Source organism: Lissotriton helveticus, chromosome 5_1, assembly GCF_964261635.1.
Source record: "Lissotriton helveticus chromosome 5_1, aLisHel1.1, whole genome shotgun sequence".
Taxonomy (NCBI): Eukaryota; Metazoa; Chordata; class Amphibia; order Caudata; family Salamandridae; genus Lissotriton; species Lissotriton helveticus.
Window position 1 is genome coordinate 971,695 of NC_136065.1, and position 25,588 is coordinate 997,282.

Sequence of the window (25,588 nt, forward strand, 5' to 3'; positions counted from 1 at the left end):
ACTATTGCCCAGAGTCACAAGGTGCTGAGCTGAGCTGCCGCCGGGGATTGAACCATGAACCCTGTGCTCCAAAGTCAGCTGCCCTGGCCATTGCACCAAACCTCTCCACTACAATCTCTCCATAACTTCTCCGGAATCCTGAAAAAAGGGTGCTTTATCTTTATTTATTATCTTAACTTTTGCACGAACAGTAGCATGTAGTTTATATTGGCTTCACAATGTCGATGTTTCTATGCCACAAATGAGGTACTGTGTTTCTGAATTGAAGTTGTATAGTCTGGGAGTATGGATATTGTTTGGCTCTATACTTGGAATCCACCTGCAATGTTTGCATTGTGCAGTATTGTGTATCTGTCCCTAGAATGTATTAGACACACCACCACAGGTCAGGGCACTGCAACAGGTAAGGATTTCTTCATCAGGACTCTGGTTCCCGTGCATTACATTTAGACAGTGCTTGGAGGGCTACTTCTGTTTCTAACCACCGTTCTAGGTATTTGACTACGTCTGTGCCTTCAGATGCTTCTGATTGGCCTACTACTCTGATGTTATTTCTGTATGATATACATTTGGCATCCTCTGTTCGATTTTCCAAATACTGGAATGTTTCTGTTAGATCTTTGATTGAAAAATGTTGGTCCTTTGTTTCAGCTTTTTTGTGTTCTTTTTTAAGCTGTCAGATAATGTTTTTCGTTAGAGTTCTTAGTGTGCTTTTTGTTGAGGTGGAGTCTTCTGTACTGTCCAGTACAGGGGCTAGTATTCAATTACGCCTAATTGATTCATTTCAATGAGAATTTCGGGTTCTGGAGAGTTTTTCCACATCCTGACTTTTCTGTTCTTCCTGGCTTCCATTGGCACCAGTCTTGCTCTGCATTATTCCAAGTTCTCTTGTTGGGGGGCTGTGGGCGTCAGCACCACTGCCCTGCTTAGTTTGTATGTATTGTTGTGCCCAGTCCCTTGCAAGATCTTCCATTTTTCTTCTCTTGTAGAGTCGGGGGCTCAGGCCCAGTGGACTCTGTCTGCTTGGCTCTGTTTTTTACTACATTATAAAAATGTTGGGCCCCAACTCAGATTCCGGTGGTACTCAGTTTGCTGCAAGATGTTAACTCATTACATAATATTCATGTTAAAATGAAATAGAGTAAACACTAGAATGGTACTGGCAGGCGTCCATAATAAACATGCTGCATACTGATGATCCTCAGAGGCATAGGTAGCTGAATGGAGTTATTTTAGTTAGCGTGATTAGCTATTTTGCTGTGTTTCCTAGCAGTTCTCTGTGTCTTCGTCCGCCGGCCCCCACGCTATCAGCTTCTTCTACTTTTTTGGGGAGAGTGAGGAGTGTATGTTCTCTGGGCTCCTCAGTCGAGCCCTGATTGTTCATCATAGGGTGCTTTTCCATTCTTGCAATGGGGGGGGGGGGTCATCAGGTCTTTGTGCGTAATTTGGCTGACATTTTTATTCCCCTCTATCCACTGCCACTGTCTCTTTCTAACTGATGGAAGCATCATAACTCTGCTTTCCCTCCGCTCAACTCAACAGTTTATGCACATCAGCAACGGTCTGAGTTTCACTGCGTTTCTGGCCAAGCACTTTTTTTCCAGACCTCGGGTCCGCTGAGCACATTTGTACGACTTAGTGCTTCGTACCCTTCACGGGCACCGCTGTCAGGCCACGGCCCACAATATACTCATTGCTGGGTAGTCCCTCTCAGGCCACTGATATAACACTCAGTGCTTTGTACCATTCACGGTCACCGCTGTCAGACCACAGCCCACGGTATACTCAGTGATTTATATCTTCTAAGGGCACTGCTATCACACCACGCCCCACATCATCCTCAGTGCTTTACAGCCTTGCTTATGGCACTGCTATCACCCTACAGCACACAGTACCTTCTACCCCCTCTCAGGGCACTGCTATCACCCCACAGCACACAGTACCTTCTACCCCCTCTCAGGGCTCTTCTATCACACAACGCACACAGTACCTTCTACCCCCTCTCAGGGCACTGCTATCACCCCACAGCACACAGTACCTTCTACCCCCTCTCAGGGCTCTTCTATCACACAACGCACACAGTACCTTCTACCCCCTCTCAGGGCACTGCTATCACCCCACAGCACACAGTACCTTGTACCCTCTCTCAGGACACTGCTATTACACCCTAGCACACAGTACCTTGTACCCTCTCTCAGGGCACTGCTATCGCACCACAGCACACAGTACCTTGTACCCTCTCTCAGGGCACTGCTATCACACCACAGGACACAGTACCTTGTACCCTCTCTCAGGGCATTGCTATCACACCACAGGACACAGTACCTTGTACCCTCTCTCAGGGCACTGCTATCACACCACAGGACACAGTACCTTGTACCCTCTCTCAGGGCATTGCTATCACACCACAGGACACAGTACCTTGTACCCCCTCTCAGGGCACTGCTATCAATCCACAGCACACAGTACCTTGTACCCTCTCTCAGGGCACTGCTACCATGACAGTAAACCTATTGTCTGTCTCCTGGCACTGCTCTCACATAACAGCTCAAAGTATAAACTGTGCTTTGCACCCTTTCTGAAGGCACCGCTATCAGAGTACACCCCACAGTATACTCAGTGCTTTACAGCTTCCATCTAGTTCTCTTTCTGAAGGCACCGCTATCGGAGTACACCCCATAGTATACTCAGTGCTTTTACAGCTTCCATCTTGTACCTTTTCTGAAGACACCGTTATCAGAGTATGCTGCACGGTATACAGAGGGCTTTACAGCTTCCATCTTGTACCCTCTCTCAGGGCACTGCTGTTAGAGCACACCCCACAGTATACTCAGTGCTTTACAGCTTCCATCTTGTTCCCTTTCTGAAGGCACCGCTATCAGAGTACACCCTGCAGTATACTCAATGCTTTACAGCTTCCATCTTGTACCCTTTCTGAAGGCCCCGCTATCAGAGTACACCCCGCAGTATACTCAGTGCTTTACAGCTTCCATCTTGTACCCTCTCTAAGGCACCGCTATCAGAGTACACCCCGCAGTATACTCAGTGCTTTACAGCTTCCATCTTGTACCCTCTCTGAAGGCACCGCTATCAGAGTACACCCCACAGTATACTCAGTGCTTTACAGCTTCCATCTTGTACCCTCTCTGAAGGCTCCGCTATCAGAGTACACCCCAAAGTACACTCAGTGCTTTACAGCTTCCATCTTGTACCCTTTCTGAAGGCACCGCTATCAGAGTACACCCCACAGTATACTCAATGCTTTACAGTTTCCATCTTGTACCCTTTCTGAAGGCACTGCTATCAAAGTTCACCCCGCAGTATACTCAGTGCTTTACAGCTTCCATCCTGTACCCTTTCTGAAGGCACCGCTATCAGAATACACCCCAGGGCATACAGAGTGCTTTACAGCTTCCATCTTGTACCCCATCTGAAGGCACCGCTATCAGAGCACACCCCACAGTACATTCAGTGCTTTACAGCTTCCATCTTGTACCCCATCTGAAGGCACCGCTATCAGAGCACACCCCACAGTACATTCAGTGCTTTACAGGTTCCATCTTGTATGCTTTCTGAAGGAACTGCTATCAGAGTACACCCCGCAGTACACTACGTGCTTTACAGTTTCCATCATGTACCCTTTTTGAAGGCATCACTATTAGAGTACACCCCACAGTATACTCAGCGCTTTACAACTTCCATCTTGTACACTCTCTCAGGGCACCGCTATCAGAGTACACCCCGCAGTATACTCCGTGCTTTACAGCTTCCATCTTGTACCCTCTCTGAAGGCTCCGCTATCGGAGTACACCCCACAGTATACTCATTGCTTTACAGCTTCCATCCTGTACCCTTTCTGAAGGCACCGCTATCAGAGTACACCCCGCAGTATACTCAGTGCTTTACAGCTTCCATCTTGTACCCTTTCTGAAGGCACCGCTATCAGAGTACACCCCGCAGTATACTCAGTGCTTTACAGCTTCCATCCTGTACCCTTTCTGAAGGCACCGCTATCAGAGTACACCCCGCAGTATACTCAGTGCTTTACAGCTTCCATCTTGTACCTTCTCTGAAGGCTCCGCTATCGGAGTACACCCCACAGGTTACTCATTTCGTTACAGCTTCCATCTTGTACCCTTTCTGAAGGCTCCGCTATCAGAGTACACCCCAAAGTACACTCAGTGCTTTACAGTTTCCATCTTGTACCCTTTCTGAAGGCACTGCTATCAAAGTTCACTCCACAGTATACTCAGTGCTTTACAACTTCCATCTTGTACCCTTTCTGAAGGCACCGCTATCAGAGTACACCCCACGGTACACTCAGTGCTTTACAGCTTCCATCTTGTACCCCATCTGAAGGCACCGCTATCAGAGCACACCCCACAGTACATTCAGTGCTTTACAGCTTCCATCTTGTACCCCATCTGAAGGCACCGCTATCAGAGCACACCCCACAGTACATTCAGTGCTTTACAGGTTCCATCTTGTATCCTTTCTGAAGGAACTGCTATCAGAGTACACCCCGCAGTACACTACGTGCTTTACAGTTTCCATCATGTACCCTTTTTGAAGGCATCACTATTAGAGTGCACCCCACAGTATACTCAGCGCTTTACAACTTCCATCTTGTACACTCTCTCAGGGCACCGCTATCGGAGTACACCCCGCAGTACACTCCGTGCTTTACAGCTTCCATCTTGTACCCTCTCTGAAGGCACCGCTACCAGAGTACACCTCGCAGTATACTCAGTGCTTTACAGCTTACATCTTGTACCCTCTCTGAAGGCACCACTATCAGAGTACACCCGCAGTATACTCATTGCTTTACAGCTTCCATCTTGTAACCTTTCTGAAGGCACCGCTATCAGAGTGCACCCCGCAGTACACTCCGTGCTTTACAGCTTCCATCTTGTACCCTCTCCGAAGGCACCGCTATCAGAGTACACCCCGCAGTATACTCATTGCTTTACAGCTTCCATCTTGTACCCTTTCTGAAGGCTCCGCTATCAGAGTGCACCCCGCAGTACACTCCGTGCTTTACAGCTTCCATCTTGTACCCTCTCTGAAGGCTCCGCTATCGGAGTACACCCCACAGTATACTCATTGCTTTACAGCTTCCATCTTGTACCCTTTCTGAAGGCACCGCTATCAGAGTACACCCCACAGTATACTCATTGCTTTACAGCTTCCATCTTGTACCCTCTCTGAAGGCTCCGCTATCAAAGTTCAACCCACAGTATACTCAGTGCTTTACAGCTTCCATCTTGTTCCCTTTCTGAAGGCACCGCTATCAAAGTTCACCCCACAGTATACTCAGTGCTTTACAGCTTCCATCTTGTACCCTCTCTGAAGGCTCCGCTATCAGAGTACACCCCAAAGTACACTCAGTGCTTTACAGTTTCCATCTTGTACCCTTTCTGAAGGCACTGCTATCAAAGTTCACTCCACAGTATACTCAGTGCTTTACAACTTCCATCTTGTACCCTTTCTGAGGGCACCACTATCAGACTACACCCCGCAGTATACTCAGTGCTTTACAGCTTCCATCCTGTACCCTTTCTGAAGGCACCGCTATCAGAATACACCCCAGGGCATACAGAGTGCTTTACAGCTTCCACCTTGTACCCTCTCTGAAGGCACCGCTATCAGAGTACACCCGCAGTATACTCAGTGCTTTACAGCTTCCATCTTGTACCCCATCTGAAGGCACCGCTATCAGAGTACACCCCACAGTACATTCAGTGCTTTACAGGTTCCATCTTGTATCCTTTCTGAAGGAACTGCTATCAGAGTACACCCCGCAGTACACTCAATGCTTTACAGCTTCCATCTTGTACCTTCTCTGAAGGCTCCGATATCGGAGTACACCCCACGGTATACTCATTGCTTTACAGCTTCCATCCTGTACCCTTTCTGAGGGCACCGCTATCAGAATTCACCCCACAGTACACTCAGTGCTTTACAGCTTCCATCTTGTACTCTTTCTGAAGGCACCGCTATCAGAGTACACCCCGCAGTATACTCAGTGCTTTACAGCTTCCATCCTGTACCCTTTCTGAAGGCACCGCTATCAGAGTACACCCCACAGTATACTCAATGCTTTACAGCTTCTATCTTGTACCCTTTCTGAAGGCACCGCTATCAGAGTACACCCCGCAGTATACTCAGTGCTTTACAGCTTCCATCTTGTACCCCATCTGAAGGCACTGCTATCAGTATATACCCCAAAGTAGACTCAGTGCTTTACAGCTTCCATCTTGTACCCTTTCTGAAGGCACCGCTATCAGAGTACACCCCACAGTATACTCAATGCTTTACAGCTTCCATCTTCTACCCTTTCTGAAGGCACCGCTATCAGAGTACACCCTACAGTATACTCAGTGCTTTACAGCTTCCATCGTGTACCCTTTCTGAGGGCACCACTGTCAGAATTCACCCCACGATACACTCAATGCTTTACAGCTTCCATCTTTTCCCCTTTCTGAAGGCACCGCTATCAAAGTTCATGCCACAGTACACTCAGTGCTTTACAGCTTCCATCTGGGAACCCCATCTAAAGGCACCGCTATCAGAGTACACCCCAAAGTACACTCAGTGCTTTACAGCTTCCATCTTGTACCCTTTCTAAAGGCACCGCTATCAGAGTACACCCTGCAGTATACTCAGTGCTTTACAGCTTCCATCTTGTACCCTTTCTGAAGGCACCGCTATCAAAGTTCACCCCACAGTATACTCAGTGCTTTACAGCTTTCATCTTGTACCCTTTCTGAGGGCACCACTATCAAAGTACACCCCGCAGTATACTCAGTGCTTTACAGCTTCCATCTTGTACCCTTTCTGAGGGCATCACTATCAGAGTACACCCCGCAGTATACTCAGTGCTTTACAGCTTCCATCCTGTACCCTTTCTGAAGGCACCGCTATCAGAATACACCCCAGGGCATACAGAGTGCTTTACAGCTTCCACCTTGTACCCTCTCTGAAGGCACCGCTATCAGAGTACACCCGCAGTATACTCAGTGCTTTACAGCTTCCATCTTGTACCCCATCTGAAGGCACCGCTATCAGAGCACACCCCACAGTACATTCAGTGGTTTACAGGTTCCATCTTGTATCCTTTCTGAAGGAACTGCTATCAGAGTACACCCCGCAGTACACTCAATGCTTTACAGCTTCCATCTTGTACCTTCTCTGAAGGCTCCGATATCGGAGTACACCCCACGGTATACTCATTGCTTTACAGCTTCCATCCTGTACCCTTTCTGAGGGCACCGCTATCAGAATTCACCCCACAGTACACTCAGTGCTTTACAGCTTCCATCTTGTACTCTTTCTGAAGGCACCGCAATCAGAGTACACCCCGCAGTATACTCAGTGCTTTACAGCTTCCATCCTGTACCCTTTCTGAAGGCACCGCTATCAGAGTACACCCCACAGTATACTCAATGCTTTACAGCTTCTATCTTGTACCCTTTCTGAAGGCACCGCTATCAGAGTACACCCCGCAGTATACTCAGTGCTTTACAGCTTCCATCTTGTACCCCATCTGAAGGCACTGCTATCAGTATATACCCCTAAGTAGACTCAGTGCTTTACAGCTTCCATCTTGTACCCTTTCTGAAGGCACCGCTATCAGAGTACACCCCACAGTATACTCAATGCTTTACAGCTTCCATCTTGTACCCTTTCTGAAGGCACCGCTATCAGAGTACACCCTACAGTATACTCGGTGCTTTACAGCTTCCATCGTGTACCCTTTCTGAGGGCACCACTGTCAGAATTCACCCCACGATACACTCAATGCTTTACAGCTTCCATCTTTTCCCCTTTCTGAAGGCACCGCTATCAAAGTTCATGCCACAGTACACTCAGTGCTTTACAGCTTCCATCTGGGAACCCCATCTAAAGGCACCGCTATCAGAGTACACCCCAAAGTACACTCAGTGCTTTACAGCTTCCATCTTGTACCCTTTCTAAAGGCACCGCTATCAGAGTACACCCTGCAGTATACTCAGTGCTTTACAGCTTCCATCTTGTACCCTTTCTGAAGGCACCGCTATCAAAGTTCACCCCACAGTATACTCAGTGCTTTACAGCTTTCATCTTGTACCCTTTCTGAGGGCACCACTATCAAAGTACACCCCGCAGTATACTCAGTGCTTTACAGCTTCCATCTTGTACCCTTTCTGAGGGCATCACTATCAGAGTACACCCCGCAGTATACTCAGTGCTTTACAGCTTCCATCCTGTACCCTTTCTGAAGGCACCGCTATCAGAATACACTCCAGGGCATACAGAGTGCTTTACAGCTTCCACCTTGTACCCTCTCTGAAGGCACCGCTATCAGAGTACACACGCAGTATACTCAGTGCTTTACAGCTTCCATCTTGTACCCCATCTGAAGGCACCGCTATCAGAGCACACCCCACAGTACATTCAGTGGTTTACAGCTTCCATCTTGTACCCCATCTGAAGGCACCGCTATCAGAGCACACCCCACAGTACATTCAGTGCTTTACAGGTTCCATCTTGTACCTTCTCTGAAGGCTCCGATATCGGAGTACACCCCGCAGTATACTCAGTGCTTTACAGCTTCCATCCTGTACCCTTTCTGAAGGCACCGCTATCAGAGTACACCCCACAGTATACTCAATGCTTTACAGCTTCTATCTTGTACCCTTTCTGAAGGCACCGCTATCAGAGTACACCCCGCAGTATACTCAATGCTTTACAGCTTCCATCTTGTACCCCATCTGAAGGCCCCGCTATCAGAGTACACCCCGCAGAATACTCAATGCTTTACAGCTTCCATCTTGTACCCTTTCTGAAGGCACCGCTATCAGAGTACACCCCACAGTATACTCAATGCTTTACAGCTTCCATCTTGTACCCTTTCTAAAGGCACCGCTATCAGAGTACACCCCACAGTATACTCAGTGCTTTACAGCTTCCATCGTGTACCCTTTCTGAGGGCACCACTGTCAGAATTCACCCCACGATACACTCAATGGTTTACAGCTTCCATCTTTTCCCCTTTCTGAAGGCACCGCTATCAAAGTTCATGCCACAGTACACTCAGTGCTTTACAGCTTCCATCTGGGAACCCCATCTAAAGGCACCGCTATCAGAGTACACCCCAAAGTACACTCAGTGCTTTACAGCTTCCATCTTGTACCCTTTCTAAAGGCACCGCTATCAGAGTACACCCTGCAGTATACTCAGTGCTTTACAGCTTCCATCTTGTACCCTTTCTGAAGGCACCGCTATCAAAGTTCACCCCACAGTATACTCAGTGCTTTACAGCTTTCATCTTGTACCCTTTCTGAGGGCACCACTATCAAAGTACACCCCGCAGTATACTCAGTGCTTTACAGCTTCCATCTTGTACCCTTTCTGAGGGCATCACTATCAGAGTACACCCCGCAGTATACTCAGTGCTTTACAGCTTCTATCCTGTACCCTTTCTGAAGGCACCACGATCAGAATACACCCCATGGCATACAGAGTGCTTTACAGCTTCCATCTTGTACCCTCTCTGAAGGCAGCGCTATCAGAGTACACTCACAGTACACTACGTGCTTTACAGCTTCCATCTTGAACCCTTTTTGAAGGCATCACTATTAGAGTACACCCCACAGTATACTCAGTGCCTTACAACTTCCATCTTGTACCCTCTCTCAGGGCACCACTATCAGAGTACACCCACAGTATACTCAGTGCTTTACAGCTTACATCTTGTACCCTTTCTGAAGGCACCACTATCAGAGTACACCCCCGCAGTATACTCAGTGCTTTACAGCTTCCATCTTGTACCCCATCTGAAGGCACCGCTATCAGAGTACACCCCACAGTACACTCAGTGCTTTACAGGTTCCATCTTGTACCCTTTCTAAAGGAACAGCTATCAGAGTACAGTCACAGTACACTACGTGCTTTACAGCTTCCATCTTGAACCCTTTTTGAAGGCATCACTATTAGAGTACACCCCACAGTATACTCAGTGCTTTACAACTTCCATCTTGTACCCTCTCTCAGGGCACCGCTATCGGAGTACACCCCACAGTATACTCAGTGCTTTACAGCTTCCATCTTGTACCCTTTCTGAAGGCACCGCTATCAGAGTGCACCCCACAGTAGACTCAGTGCTTTACAGCTTCCATCTTGTACCCTCTCTGAAGGCTCCGCTATCGGAGTACACCCCACAGTATACTCAGTGCTTTACAGCTTCCATCTTGTACCCTTTCTGAAGGCACCGCTATCAGAGTACACCCCGCAGTATACTCAGTGCTTTACAGCTTCCATCTTGTACCCTTTCTGAAGGCACCGCTATCGGAGTACACCCACAGTATACTCAGTGCTTTACAGCTTCCATCTTGTACCCTCTCTCAGGGCACCGCTATCAGAGTTCCCCCTGCAGTATTCTCAATGCTTTACAGCTTCCATCTTGTACCCTTTCTGAGGGCACCCCTATCAGAGTACACCCCACAGTATACTCAGTGCTTTACAGCTTCCATCTAGTTCTCTTTCTGAAGGCACCGCTATCGGAGTACACCCCATAGTATACTCAGTGCTTTTACAGCTTCTATCTTGTACCTTTTCTGAAGACACCACTATCAGAGTATGCTGCACGGTATACAGAGTGCTTTACAGCTTCCATCTTGTACCCTTTATGAAGGCACCGCTATCAGAGTACGCTGCACGGTATACGGAGTGCTTTACAGCTTCCATCTTGTACCCTCTCTCAGGGCACTGCTGTTAGAGCACACCCCACAGTATACTCAGTGCTTTACAGCTTCCATCTTGTACCCTTTCTGAAGGCACCGCTATCAAAGTTCACCCCACAGTATACTCAGTGCTTTACAGCTTCCATCTTGTACCCTCTCTGAAGGCTCCGCTATCGGAGTACACCCCACGGTATACTCATTGCTTTACAGCTTCCATCTTGCACCCTCTCTGAAGGCTCCGCTATCAGAGTACACCCTACTGTATACTCAGTGCTTTACAGCTTCCATCTTGCACCCTTTCTGAAGGCATCGCTATCAGAGTACACATCACAGTATACTCAGTGCTTTAGAGCTTCCATCTTGTACCCTCTCTCAGGGCACTGGGGTACGCGGCAGATGATCTCGGTGGCTTCGGAGTGGAAGTGGGTAAGGCGGACGCTCTGTGTTCTGCCGGAGGGGAAGGAGGCGGTCCAGTCCAGGGCCTTCTCTTGGATCCCGGCGTCGTAGAGGCGTGTTGGTAGTGGGGTGGCAGACCGTGTCGAAGGCGGCTGATAGGTCCAGGAGGATGAGGGCCGCGGTTTCTCCGTTGTCTAGCAGGGTGCTGTGGTTGCTGCGGAACCCGGACTGGGAAGGGTCCAGGATGCTGTTCTCCTCGAGGTAGCGGGTCAGTTGTTTGTTGACGGTCTTCTCGATGACCTTTTCCGGGCAGGGAGATGGGCCGGAAATTCTTGAGGTCCTTGGGGTCCGCCTTGGGTTTCTTGAGTAAGGCCTTGATCTCGGCGTGCTTCCAGCTCTCCGGGAAGGTTGCTGTCTCGAAGGAGATGTTGATGACTTTCCGGAGATGTGGTCCGATAGAGGTGCTGGTTTTGTTGAAGATGTGGTGTGGGCATGGGTCTGACAAAGCTCCGGAGTGGATGGTTTTCATGATCTTGATGATGTAATTCTCATTGATGTTGATCCAGGAGAGCAGGCGGTTGGTGCGGGTGGTGGTAGTGGAGGCGGGGGTCTCAGTGGTGGTCGGGGCGGTTGTGGTGTTGAAGCTGTTGTGGATGTCTGCGATCTTACGATGGAAGAAGGTGGCCAGCGAGTTGCACATGTCTTGCGAAGGTGGGATGTCGTTGGTGTTGGAGCTGGGGTTGGAGAGTTCCTTCACGATGTTGATGAGCTCTTTGCTGTTGTGTGCGTTGTTGTCTAGGCGGTCTTTTAGGGAGGCCCTTTTGGCGGTTCTGATGAGGTGATGGTGTCTCTGGATGGAGTTCTTGTGGGCTGCGTAGATGTCCGGTGTTCATTCACGGAGCCAGTTCTTCTCCAGTTTTTGACAGGTTTGCTTGGAGGCCTGAAGGTCTTCAGTGAACCAGCTGGCTTTCTTGCTGGGGTGACTGTTGGAGGGTTTCTTGAATGGGGCGAGGGTGTTGGTGCAGTCGTTGATCCACTGTCTGAGGTTGCAGGCGGCGGTGTCTGGCTCGGTGGGGTCGGCGGGTGGGCTCTGGGCGAGGGTGGTGGTTAGCTGGTCTACGGTGACTTTGCTCCAGCAGCTGCGGGGTATCTGAGTTGATGTCGTTATTGTTCTCGTGGTTGAAGTTCAGGTCCCCGAGGAGGATGTAAACCATGGAGGCGAGGGCGTGTGCTGACGAAGTCGGTGATTGGGTCGCTGATATACTGGTCGGGGTCCGGGGGGGCAGTAGACAAGGGTTCCTCTGAGGGTGGTGTTGGGGTCGGTGTGTATCTGGAAGTGCAGATGTTTGGCGGCGCTGAGGCTGTCATCGGTGTTGGTCGAGACTCAGAGGGTGTTACTGTGGACAATGGTGATTCCTCCTCCTACTCCGTTGGTGCGGTCCCTGCGGGTGATCTTGTTGCCTTCCGGGGTGGCTATGGCAAATTCGGGTGCCGATGAGGGGTTCAGCCAGGTTTTCGTCAGGAAGGTGACGTCTGGGGAGGTTGAGTCGAGTAGGTCCCAGAGTTCGACGGAGTGTTTGCTGGTGGAGCGGGTGTTGAGGAGAATGCATCTGAGGTAGTTGGGTTATTTCCTGGTCGGTGGCTTGGTGGGTCGGATGCTGGTCAGGCTGCAGTTCCGGAAGGAGAAGAGGCCTTGGATGAGCTTCGGGGGGGCCAGGCAGCAGGTGCGTGATCGTCCGATGTTGAGTGCATGGAGAGTGCTGGCATCATAGCTGCGTCGGGTGTCGTGGCAGTCTCGGGGTCCAGGGGTCCTGGCACTGGACGTGGTCCAGGCGCAGATGGGTGCAGACGGGTTTGCCTTAGGGAGGTGGGAGGGAGGAGCAGCTGGGAGGCGGGAGTGGGGTGGCGAATGGGTGAGCAGGGGGCAGGGACACAAGGGATGCAGCGCCGGGAAAAACGGGAGAGGCGAGGGGTAACAGAAGGCAAAATGGATCACACGGGGAGAGGCGAGGGAAAACAATGAATGAGGGGAGTACAGTACACAGTAACAGACTGCAGAACAGACAAATGCAAATAAACTGAGAATAGAAATGAAAAACAAAACAAGTCAGCAAGACCTGCCTACCGGGGCAGAGGAGCCTTGAATCTGGCGACGGTGGTGAGCTCGCAGCAGGGACACACCCTCCCACTGGTGGAGCTGAGCGGTGAGGGGGAGCTACCTGCCTGAAGGCAGTGTCAAGGGTTGCTTCAAAGCAGTGAGCACATGAAGAGAAATCCAAAGTCAAATCATTTTTCTTTTTTGTTCAAAGGCCGATTTTCATTAAATCACAAAAGATCATAGCCGACGTGTTTTATCTCACACTGAGGCTTCTTCAGAGCTCATTCAAGTACACAAGACGCTTGCAGTAATTGCAACAGAATCTCATGGTTCCCAGGATCAGATACGTTTTTACACAGTACTTGTGTCCATAATTATGGCTTGGTGACCGGCAGCATGTTCGTTCAACAGTTTCTCAGCAAAGGAAAAAAAAGAAGAAGCTACCACTCACAGTATCAAATTAAATCCACTCACCTGAAGTTTTCTCCCTTGAGTAGACAACCCAAATGACAGCAGCGATCAGTCCAAAACCCACGAGGGCTCCAATGGCACCTCCGATAATTACTCCCATTGGACGAGATTTCTCTTCTGTGGGACAGAGACGGACAGGAGCAGAGTTACAGCGCAGAAATCACTTCATAGATATGATTTAAAATGTTATATCACTAAAGGCTGCAGGCACGAAGATCTCTGTGAGTTAAGAGTCAGAGAGAGCTGTACCCTAGCCTAGAAACAGGGGTCTGATCCTACTACAGCCCTGAAGAATACTCGGTGCTCTGTAACTCTCCGTACTGCACTCCTGTCACACCACAGTCCATGGTATACTCATTGCTCTGTAACCCTCGGCACTCACTCCTATCACACCACAGCACATGGTATACTCACTCCTTTGTAGTCTTCGAGGCGGCACTAGTGTCTCACCACAGACCATGGTTTACTCCACACTTTATCCTCTCAGGGCGCTGCTATCACCAGAGCCCACATTGTACACAGCAGTGCCCTGAGAGAGTCCAAACAGACTGTCACCCCACAGCCCATGGAACCCTCCGTGCTTTGTAGCTTTCCTCAAGACACTGTTATACCACCACTGGCCACACTTTACACACTGCACTGGCTACTTTCTACATTCTCATATCCAAGCCCGCATCCCCTCCTTCTGACTGGCTCCATCATTAATGGCTTCAGCCAGGTAAAATCGTCTGGCATAGGGCTGGCCTTCTGTATCATCTGCTGTCATGGGGCGTGGGCCCTGGCGACAACTGTAGAGGTCAACCTCCAGATAAACAGCGAGAAGGCCAAACTGACAACTTCCCTGTATCAATGTTGTAGCGTGTAATTCTTCTCTATTCACAGCATTCTGTTATCTAGTGGCTGGGTCCAGATATTCCTGGCTCAGTAAAACTGTTTTATCTTTCAATTCTTTTCACCAGGGAGATGGGGGAGGGGGAAGGAGTTAAGGTGTGAGTGTTGAAGAGTTACAAGCCACAAAAGGAAGGGAAAGGGTTAACCTGTAAGCATCTGTTCGGAGTGTGTAGTGCTGTAGATTCATGTGCTCTGCAGGGCCATGGGGATGCATGCAGTGGGGCACCTGCATCTATGCCCAGTTACTGCAAGGCATGGACTTAACAGTCCATACCACCCAGGAACTTGCTTTTGCGTTCCCACTGCTGCACCTTTTTAATAGGCACTGCCGTGGGAACGCCAAAGGAGGGCCCGCCAGACAACGAGGTAACTCGTAATCTGGTTGGGTGGCCAGCTGTGAGCTTTGGCAGTGTGGGAGCATAGCGGTGCGTGCCACCCCGCTCCCAAACTGCCAAACTTCATACCCAGGGAAGGGGGACCAAGAAGAGCGTTGGTAGTTGTGACCTGTTCGATGTCTGCTTGATCCCCGTCCTCGAATGGACTGGGGTGGCTGTTGCGAGGGTGGATGTGTCTGATGTTTTCTGTATGCCAACCTCCCGCAGTGACCTTGGAAGGAAGTGCTGGAAAGACCCAATGAATGCATTGTGACTCTGCTTCCCTGAAAGCATTTGAGGGCAGAGTCAGCCTTCTGACCAAACAAGCGTGACCCGTCGAAAGACATATCTGTAAGGGATGCCTGCATATTTCCAGAAAAACCACAGGATCGCATCCATGGATGTCGGCGAAGCATCACTCTACTGCTCATCCCATGCCCAGGACAATAAGTAATGTTAAGACCAGCCCTAATATGGTCGGATCCATTACGGACGCCTAGAAGATTTATCCTCTCTCTAAGAGCTTCCCTACCTTTCTGGAGCTTTCTGCCATCAAGTGCTTTCTCTCTCCAGTTTTGCCTGATGGAGGTGCCCTTGAAGACCATGCCATGCGCTGTTGGGGGCTCTGCCCAGGGTTGCCGCTGTCTATCCATCTTAACCTCTATCCTGGATAGGCTCAGTCAGAACGACCTTTAGGATTCCCCTCCACTCGTTCCCATGGGATTCCACATCTTTGTGACCCTGTTTTCTACAGTTCAGCTTCCTAACCATATGTCAGCCTCTGGCAAAAACTCCCCTCGTCCCATTGGAGCACTGCTTTTCTTGGATGTATTGACAGCCACCTACATCTGTGCTTCTTGGCTGACCGATTCACTCCCATCTGAGAGCTGTTATATAGTGAACCCCTGAACTCCATCGACTTTCAGTGACTATTCAGTTCTGATGCTTTTTGTCCCGTTTGTTTCATACACTTCCTGTTGGACTGCATTCGTTGTGTGCCCTGAAGAAGGTGACGGCTAGGGATCTAGCCTTTTCACCGAAACACGTGTCAGCCCTTAGCTTGACGGAAACTACATATTGTTATAAATGAAATAAGGCTACAGAACCGGTTTCTTCATCTAAAACTTACCATTATAGATATACCATCTGTGCAGATATATAGAGAGGTTGAATTTACCAGCTATCCTTCAAGCCTTCCCTACGCCATACTGAGTTACATGATCCTGGTGGCCGACCGCATTGGGAACAGCACCAACACCCACCGACCACGCACGCAACCTGGGGTTCATCTTCGACTCCACTCTCTACATGACAAAACAGGTCACGCCGTCTCAGCCTCCTGCTTCAACACCCTCCGCATGCTCAGCAGGCTCTACAGGTGCATCCCCACCAAAACAAGACAACGGTCACCCAGGCCCTCGTCAGCAGCAGGTCGGACTACAGAACGCCCCCTACGCAGGAGCCTCAGCCAAACTCCTGAAACGACTACAGCGCATTCAGAACGCCTCCGCACGCCTGATCCCCGACATCCCTCGCCGCAACACATCACACCCCACCTGGGAGACCTGCACTGGCTTACCGTTAACAAGTGGATCCCCTTCAAGCTCCTCACCCACGCACACAAAGCACTCCACAACACCGGACCAGCATACCTCAACAGTCGACTCTCCTTCTACACCCCCAACCGCCAGCTGCGCTTTGCTGACCTCGCCCTTGCCACCATCCCCCGCATCCGTAGAGTGACCTCCAGCGAAAGATCGTTCTCCCACCTCGCCACCGAGAACTGAACACCCTCCCCATACTCCTATGGCAGACCCAGGACTTGCTATCCTTCAGAAGACTACTCAAGACCTGGCAGTTCGAACAGTATCAGCGCCCCCCCCCCCTCCCGCCATGAGACCCTCGCTGGTGAGTAGTGCACTTTACAAATGCTCTGATTGATTGATTGATTGATCCCTGACCTGGGTTCAAGCCAAATGGCTAACCAGTGGGTATTGCAGTTGTTTGATAAAGCACTGCTTGGCCTATATTAGCTTGTTGACGTGCTAATAGGTCGACACAATAATGTTTGTTGAATGTGTGTGGTGTAGACCATGTTGCTGCCTTACATATGTCAGCTATGGGAATGTTACCTAAAAAGGACATAAATGCTCCTATTTTTCGAGTGAAATGTGCGCTAGGAGGTATAGATAAAGTCCTTTTAGCTTTAACATAAGTTTGAATACATTTAACAATCCATCTAGAAATACCAGATTTAAACATGGTCGTTATGAGGTGGAGCAAATGCAACAATAAGTTGCTTTGTTTTACGATAATCTGTGCTTTTTTTTTAAACAAATTTTCTTGAAATGTTGTGGTACATTACAACCGCAGCCAATTACATAAAAAAACAGGATGAAATGTGTTACAGAATAGTACCAGCATATCAAAACAACAGCAAAAGCCTGTTAATACACAGATCAACAAAACAACCTTGGCACAGGCTACACATTTCGCTCCCCCATTGTGAGAAGTGTCCTTTACACTTGCGTTTAAGTGGCCGGGGGATACCCGTCATATGGCTATACATAATTCAGTGAATGTACTGCCCGATTATGGAGGGTCTAGTGTTGCAGGGATTCTGCTCATGCACAGAACTATGCGCAGGAAACCAGGACCTCAGTGTACTGTGGTGTACCAAAAACCCACCTCAGTGCCCAGAACCCCAATTCGACTAGCATCAGAGTCTCATTCGTTCTCCGTGCTACAGCGAAGCTACCAATGATTAGACAACCAAGAACAAGCGACTTAGTGAACTCTCAGGAATAGTGGGAATCAAGAACACTCTTTCATTTTAATTCTCATACAAGTCCACAAAGTGAGTAATCAGAAACACAGTATAGTTTAAAATGTTTATTTTAACTACGTGCTCTAAGATGCAGTACCTTGGCCAATACTAATAAAAAGATGCATAATAATAATACAATGAGCATTTTTACAATTCCATAAAATACAAAGGGAGAAATCATATTATAATGATAGTGGAACCAGGTCTACAGTGTCTTGTGTACCACCCTTCCCTTGCTAGGAGCTAGCTTTTATAATAATAGAAGATCTCTAGGTTAAAACGGGGGAACCCATACCTCCAAGATCAGATGAAGTAAATCTCATCCCAAGATCAGCACAGCTCTCTGTAGATGGTAAGGTTTTCTCCAAGTGTCCCCGTCATACATGCAATGCAATATTAAAGGCACCTGAGTTTCAGTTATTTGCAGCTGTGTGCATGTTATGTCTAGAGCGTGGGCCGATCAACCTGAATCAACAGCATACATTGTTATTTGACCTTGAACACTCTGTACAGACTGAGGTTGCGGTGTAAGTCTAGAGATGTGAAAAACAGACCGTTCTCATGCAAAGAGAAGCAAGCAGTTTGACTTACAAGAACAGAGGCATGTGGTGTCGTGTGCAAAAGCGGCAAAATGGCGTTTAAGCATCTAATTCACTTATGCTAACATAGCAATGTGTGCAAACAGAATCGTGTCTTCACTACACCCTCCCCAGATCGGGCCAACGAGCAAAGGAACGCAAAATAGGAACACAGAGTTTAAGTTCGAGTGAGACAGAAACAAGTTCAGTTTTGCCAAATGAGCCAATTTAAAGCAACAAAAGAGAGGAAAGAAAAACAAAATTCTTAAAAAGAAAAATCGAAGGGAAAACAATTCAAGATGTGGGTGTCAGCCAGCCAGGGATAGAAAAAAACTTCAGTATTGCACTCAAAATAAGATGGACTGCTGCATAGTTAATCCATTTGCGTGTATGCGCAGTATGTTGCAACAGCCTCCAAGAGGAAGTCATTGTTATCATCAGCAAAGAGATCCGCCATCCAATTCAATAAAGTAAATGAACATACATGTTCCTTGATAACTGGAGCCACTAGCACCATCAGAGGACAACTTGCCAGGTCTTCGCGATAACTCCGTTCCAGGAAGTCATGTGCAGCCGCACAGGTATCCCAATTAGCCAAAACTCCATGCGCAGCCGCGCAGGCCATGATCACAACACCAGAACAGGCCAGCTCATGAGGCACTAAGGGACTCATTATCTGATCATAATCCGGGACAGGAGACACCGTGTTGGAGAGGCAGAGATCTAATGCCCATTCGAATGGGCAATCCAGGCAATGGAAGACAGGTTGGATGCAAATAAAGCATGAAAATCGGAAGGATAATCCATATGCGATGCTCAATGTGGCCAAGGGCAGCACTCCACAGTATTCAAGCATACAATTACGGAGCTGTGTCAGTCGAGGTCGGCTGTCTATTGGCACAGATAGTGCAGCCATTCCAGAGCAAGCAAATCAACAGCAGCACACCGGCAGCCAAGTTAAGAATTAGCGGGAAGCCGCCAAAGATGCTGGAAAAAATTGAATGAAAAAATGCCGGTATCACACAAATATAGTTTGGAATGAGGTCACAAGACTGAAGCTCACAAAAAAATGGGCCAAGCCTGTTGTAGTAGAGGCAATGAAAAAAGTGTGGATCAAGGCGCCGAAATGAAGTGGGAGATTGGTATTTAAAAGCGCATGCACCTCTGTATGGGTGTTAGCTACTTGAAGGACAAATGTTTCACGAGAAGAAGTAAGAGCGACTTCTTTTTGTGACAATAGAGCCCTTATTCTCTGCTCAAATTGTTGAACTCTCCTTTCAGAGTCGGAATGGAAGGCCAAATGGAGATGTCGAGCCTTCCATGCGGGGAAGGAAAAGCACATTTTTACAACAAACTACACGCTGAGAGACAGTTTCAATATAAGGGATCCCAGCTAACATCTCGCAGCAAGCTTCATTATTTAAAAGCAAATAGCTACTGTTAGCAAGCAATGTGAAAGTTGGTGTAATAGCTGGCACTGGATTTCCTTTTAGAATGCAAGCTATATTCAGAGCCTGTGTATTACAAGCGCCGTGCAACTGTATATTCTCACACACGAGTGAGTGATCAGGTGTGGAAGTGCACTCTTCCCCTTTTAAGTAAACCTCTTTGCCATCTCTCAGGCATCTGTATGAGAAGGGCAAAGACCAAACCTCATGGAGAAAGGTGGTACCCAATGGTTCATACCTGCCTCGGGCATAGTGCTTCATACATGAACTAAATTTAAACATAGAAAAAGGCAGTGTTATTAACCCATGGATGAGCATACAGCAGAATTCGATTCGGCAACAGAAAATGGCAATGGTTCTAATTTTTCAATATGCAAAAAAGACTATGTTGCATCCTTCATGGACATGAACTGTTGTCTTTCTGTCAAATTAAAAGGTAAAAACAAAGAAGAAGTGTTCATGTAGTCCCAAGGCACTTTTCCAGATTTCAATGTTTGTAAAGTCCATGACAACTGCATTATGGAACGCAATTGATTTTGACCATGGTACAAAACAGACACTTCACACTGTACAATATCCACAACAGATGAAACAATGTTATCTAAAGTATAAATCCTGGAGGAAAGAGTGTTAATGCTATTATCAATGACAGCAAGCACCTTTTCTAAATTTGCTTGGTCTATAGCCCTTAAACGGGAAGCTGCTTCAATTTGCGACTGTTTCCAAACTTCATGTATATAGCATATAAATATCTCTTGGACCTGCCACCTATAGGGCCTTTAACAAAATCAGTCAAATCAATGTCGTCAGTTAATAAGGACAAATTATGTTTAACTGACGCTAGGGTGGAATGTTTCAGCCAATTTTGACAGCATAATTTTCCTACCAAATAGGTAGTAACTGAATGGGAGGTTTCAAAACGGGGGTCCGGTCTATCCTGTGTGTAGCCAGGGGCCAGACCCAGAAAGCCATGTTGGCATGAATCAGAACTTGTTTGCCATACCAACCACCCTTGGGGATCCAGGTTAGAAATATTAAATGAGGTTTTTTAAATTATTATTATTATTATTATTTTTAATATCTTTATTAAATTTGTATTAATTTTCTGTTACAAATAAACTAAGCATTTATACATGGTGCACTTTTTACAGAATCATTGTTACTTTGTTGCTATATCCACAGTCCTAGGTATTAACATCCCATGTCTACAACATAGTTAGCATCTGTATCTCAGGAGTTGACGTGCTATTGCATATTGGCATGGGTATCAGTAACCCACGCATACTGTTACCTCTAATTGAGGAGCAGGAGAATATTTCTCATTGCAAGCTTTTAAGCACAGTAGGGAAGAACAGGTTATTATACCAATACAGTCTCATGAAAATACATTATATATCAGAGAATAGTTATTTTTCATATGAGTCAGTCATGTTTGATGTATTTTATATTTATTTTACAAATCTCCTTCCCCGCTGTTCCTTTCCCAACACCCTTTCCCCCACCTGGCCACTCTAATACTCTGTGTCATTATGACAATTCAGAATTGGAGCTGCCTAGAGGTGGACCCTTCCAACATCGTGCAGGTTCCGAGGAATCTACGCCTTGACAGAATTGTGAGCCCACGAAGTTTATTGCTCGATTTTAGAATGGCTACCCTCGATGATATTCTAATAGCTTTAGGACAATTACAACAGGAGTTGGCAGACTCCAAGGCTCGTACAACTGCTTTAGCATAGAGCAGTGTTTCCCAAACTGTGGTCCCCGGACCCCCAGGGGTCCGTGACACATTCCCAGGGGGTCTGTAGGCAGCAGTTTTAAAAGCACAGAAACGTTTCTTGTGTAATTAGAAGCTTTCCAGCAACAATAAAAGTGTCAAGATAATTCCAGTGATTAATGTACCTGCGGGAGAGCGAGGCGAGTTTTGTTCAGTGGCAGCTTTGATTTAACTAATGTAGCACAGAGGGTTAATGTGCCTACTGCAAAGAACGTGTAACATGCATTTTAGAAGAGCAGTATTTTATGTGCATAGGTTCGTGGTTACTGCTTTTGTCACAGAGATTATTTTGTTACTGTGCACTTCATAAGTGGCAATCGTAATCTAGCAGAGGGGCCTATAAACTATCATCAAAGAGCTGCTTGCAAACTGCATGTTACCAGTTAGTAACTTATGTTTTTTCCCAGTTATTCATTATCTGGATGCTGCTAAAAAGATTTATTTGGGCGGAAATACATTTTTAATGTTACTAGCCAATGTGTTATGTTCTGAATCCTGAGTTTGTGCTTTTCCAGACCAAGCACTCTTTAAAAATGCCTACCAGTATGAATGACATGTAATCTTTGTAGTCCCCTTTACCTTATGTAACATTTTATATACACACTGATTTACATGTATGATTCAATGTCTCTATATGTGTGTGATGTAAAGTGCTCTGACATCCTACAATGGTATGAGAGATGCTATAAAACAAATGAAATCCATGTGACAGAGGGGCTGTTCCTTCAATATAAAATACTAAGGGCCAGATGTACGTTTTTATATGCACAAAACCTATTGGGCCATGTACATAGCCTATTTCGTGAGTCGCAATTTGTTTGTGACTCACTAAATAGGTTTTGCAACTTGCTATTTGGAAGGGGCATTCCCTTCCAAATAGCTTGTCTCAAAACCATGTACAAATGTTTTTCGGTCGCAAAACACTTGCAATTACCACCTACTTCAAGTAGATGGTAATGCATTTGCAAATAGGATGGGGTCCCCAAGGGACCCCTTCCCCTTTGCAAATGCATGCAAAATTATTTTTAAGGGCAGGCAGGGCAGGCAGGGCAGGCAGAGGTCCCAGGGACCTCTGCCTGCCCTTAAAAAATGAAACTAAAACGTTTCATTTTCTTTTTTTTTTTTTAAATGCATGGTAAACGGGCTGCATTTTTAAAAAAACTGCTTTATTTAAAAGCAGGCCACCATCCCTGGGAGGGCGGGCATTTCCAATGGGCTCGCAAATTGCGAGAGGCTCATTAATATTAATGAGCCCTGCAATTTGCAACCCCATTGGCAATCCCAAACAGTGTTAACACACTGTTGTACATTTCATTTAGCGACCCGCAATTTGCCACTTGCATTGTGTCCCCGATTGGAAGGCACTAAATTAAATGGTCGTACATCTGGCCCCAAAATCCTTAGTACTTTGAGTATTTGTTTTGTGTGAACACATGTGGGTTTTTTTTAATTACTGTTTTAATATTTGAAATTTAACTCATACAAATTGCTTGGGGGTCCCCGGCTTCCAGTGGTGACTCAATGGGGGTCCTCAGGAGTCAAAAGTTTGGGAACCACTGGCATAGAGTGTCTCTCACTTACAAAGACTTTTTGAAAGTAAAGAAAAAGCAGAACAAAATCCATTTGATGTTCCGTTAGGAAATATTCCAAGTGAAACACAGACTTTGGGACAGGGACAGGGAGCTACAGGTGGGGGCTCTGCTCCTACTTCCATATCTATCACAGTGCCCTCACCAGTATCATTGGCAGTTCCAGAAAGATTCTCCGGGGATTCCACTAAAATTAAAGTGTTTCTCACACAAGTGGAACTACATTTTACTTGCAAACCCACTGCATTTCCTGATGCCCAGTCACGAGTTGCGTTTCTTATTTCATATTTAGCTGGGGATGCGGCTGCAAGGGCCATTCCTCTAGTGCGTGAAGATAACGCCATCTTGTACAATTGGAAGTCCGTTGTAAAAGAATTTGAAAAGGTATTTAACTGACGAACTGAACCCTTCTCTGCGGATAAAGAGCTATTAAAATTGCATCAAGGTAGTCGTCATTAGGTTACGTATCCTAATCATTGCAACCGTTTAGTATCAGAAACGCAATGGCCAGAAGAGAAAAGAGCTGCCATTTACTATCATGGGTTACGTGATGAGTTAAAAAATGTTCTGGCACAAATAGATCCACAACCCAAAGGATGCACGGCACTTGTAAACTTGACTCTTCGCCTTGACCACAGCCTATCTGAGAGAAAAGGTCTAGACCTGAGCGCAATACCTTTCGCTTTGAACGAAACAAACCTCGTCTCAGTATTCCAACACAAGACACTCATGGAGAACCCATGCAAATAGGTTCGGTTCATCCGTCTCTGACAAAAGAGGAAAAAGAGGCACGGAGAAAGAATGGGTTGTGTGTGTATTGCGGGAAAAAGGGCATATCGTAAAAGATTGCCCTACTAAACCCAAAAACAGACCTTATCAACCACCAAACAAAACAGTAAACACAATAACAAATCCGACGGAAAACTAAGCAACTCAAAAGAAATAGAAGGGCACCTTTTGAGTTTCTGGCAAAGCCCTTCCCTAAGGACTTCTGCAAGTGAGCAAGTGGCTCATGTAGCCATAAGCATGGTCTTAGAAATCGTTCCAGAACAAAGAAGACAAAAAACAACTGTCCTACTAGATTCTAGAGCGACAGGAAATTTTGTACATTCAACTTTAGCATATAATTTGTCATTACCATGTGAATTCAAGAAAAAACAAGAAATTGTATAAACAGTTGAAGGACGTGTAGTAACTTTCGGTCCCATTACAAAACAGACCCAAGCTATGCAATTAGAGTTTACCGTGGCCACTCAACGACATATTGAGACTATTTCTTTTAATCTAATTGATGCTCCTCAATATCGGTTTATTTTAGGAATGCTATGGCTACAAGCCCATAACCCACAGATAGATTGGGTTCAACGAAAAATCATTGTTCTGTCAGAGTTCTGTAAACAACATTGCATAGAAAACATACCAAATCAACGAGAAACTAAAGCTGAGGTAAATCACGGTCTTGCTACATCGGAAGAAAAAGATACAAAGTTGCCACCACAATATGAGAAGTACAGAGAGGTCTTCAACGAAGGAAAAGCAAACAAATTATCACCCCACAGGGTTTATGATTGTCTGCGCTCGCGGGGACCGGCTACACAAAAAACGGCGGAAAATTGGGCCTCGAGCTGGGGGCGGAGCACGAAGAGGGAAGAGCCTGAGAGGGGATCAAGACAGCTGCTCTCAAGATCGCCGCAGGGGGACCTGGAAACACGGAGCCGGAGTGCACAGATGTACAACCAAGACGGTTGTAAGGCGGAGGTAACGCAGATACTAAGACTAAAGTGCACACGAGAGCAACAAAGAGGAACAAGCATTTGCAATGCAATAGGTCTCGCATTAGGAAAGTTTGAGCTATTGGTCTTGTAAATGACACATTTTTTATTTATGTGTTGATTTTGAAAATAGCTAAGTTAATAGCTTTGTCATTTACAATGCCAATAGTTTTAACTTTCGCAAATGTGACACCTATAGCATTTGTAATGCAATATGTGTTGCATTTACGGGACTTACATGTATTGATATTACAAATAACAATGGCTTTTATTTTTTTTAAATAATTAGTACTTAAATAAAAGTTATAGTAATTTATAATGGCAATAGCTTAAACTTTTGTAAATAACTTTTGGGAAGATTATGTTCAGTGTATTTTATTGTGACGAAAATCCAAGAACAGAAGTGAAATATTAACGTTTTTTTGTGACATTTGTAATAAAGCTTGAAACATTGAGAGAACATATTTGAACCAGTTGTTGTTGAATTGAATGGTTCCACAGAGTGATGCTGTGGCGTTCAGTGGTTCTGAGTGATGCTGTGGCGTTCAGTGGTGCTGAGTGATGCTGTAGCATTGAGTGATGCTGTGGTGCTGAGTGATGCTGTGGTGCTGAGTGATGCTGTGGTGCTGAGTGATGCTGTGGTGCT

At 46.7% G+C, this 25,588-nt stretch overlaps 1 protein-coding gene across 2 annotated transcripts in view; it reads right to left on the bottom strand.

The window, feature by feature from the left end:
- Window positions 1-25,588, bottom strand: part of LOC144752881 (H-2 class I histocompatibility antigen, Q10 alpha chain-like) — a 454,909-nt gene that overhangs the window by 192,506 nt on the left and 236,815 nt on the right. For both annotated transcript variants that reach the window (XM_078640709.1, XM_078640708.1), the window contains exon 6: window positions 13,693-13,806. In XM_078640709.1, coding sequence (XP_078496835.1) covers window positions 13,693-13,806 — 114 coding nt within the window. The remainder of the gene's footprint in view (window positions 1-13,692; window positions 13,807-25,588) is intronic.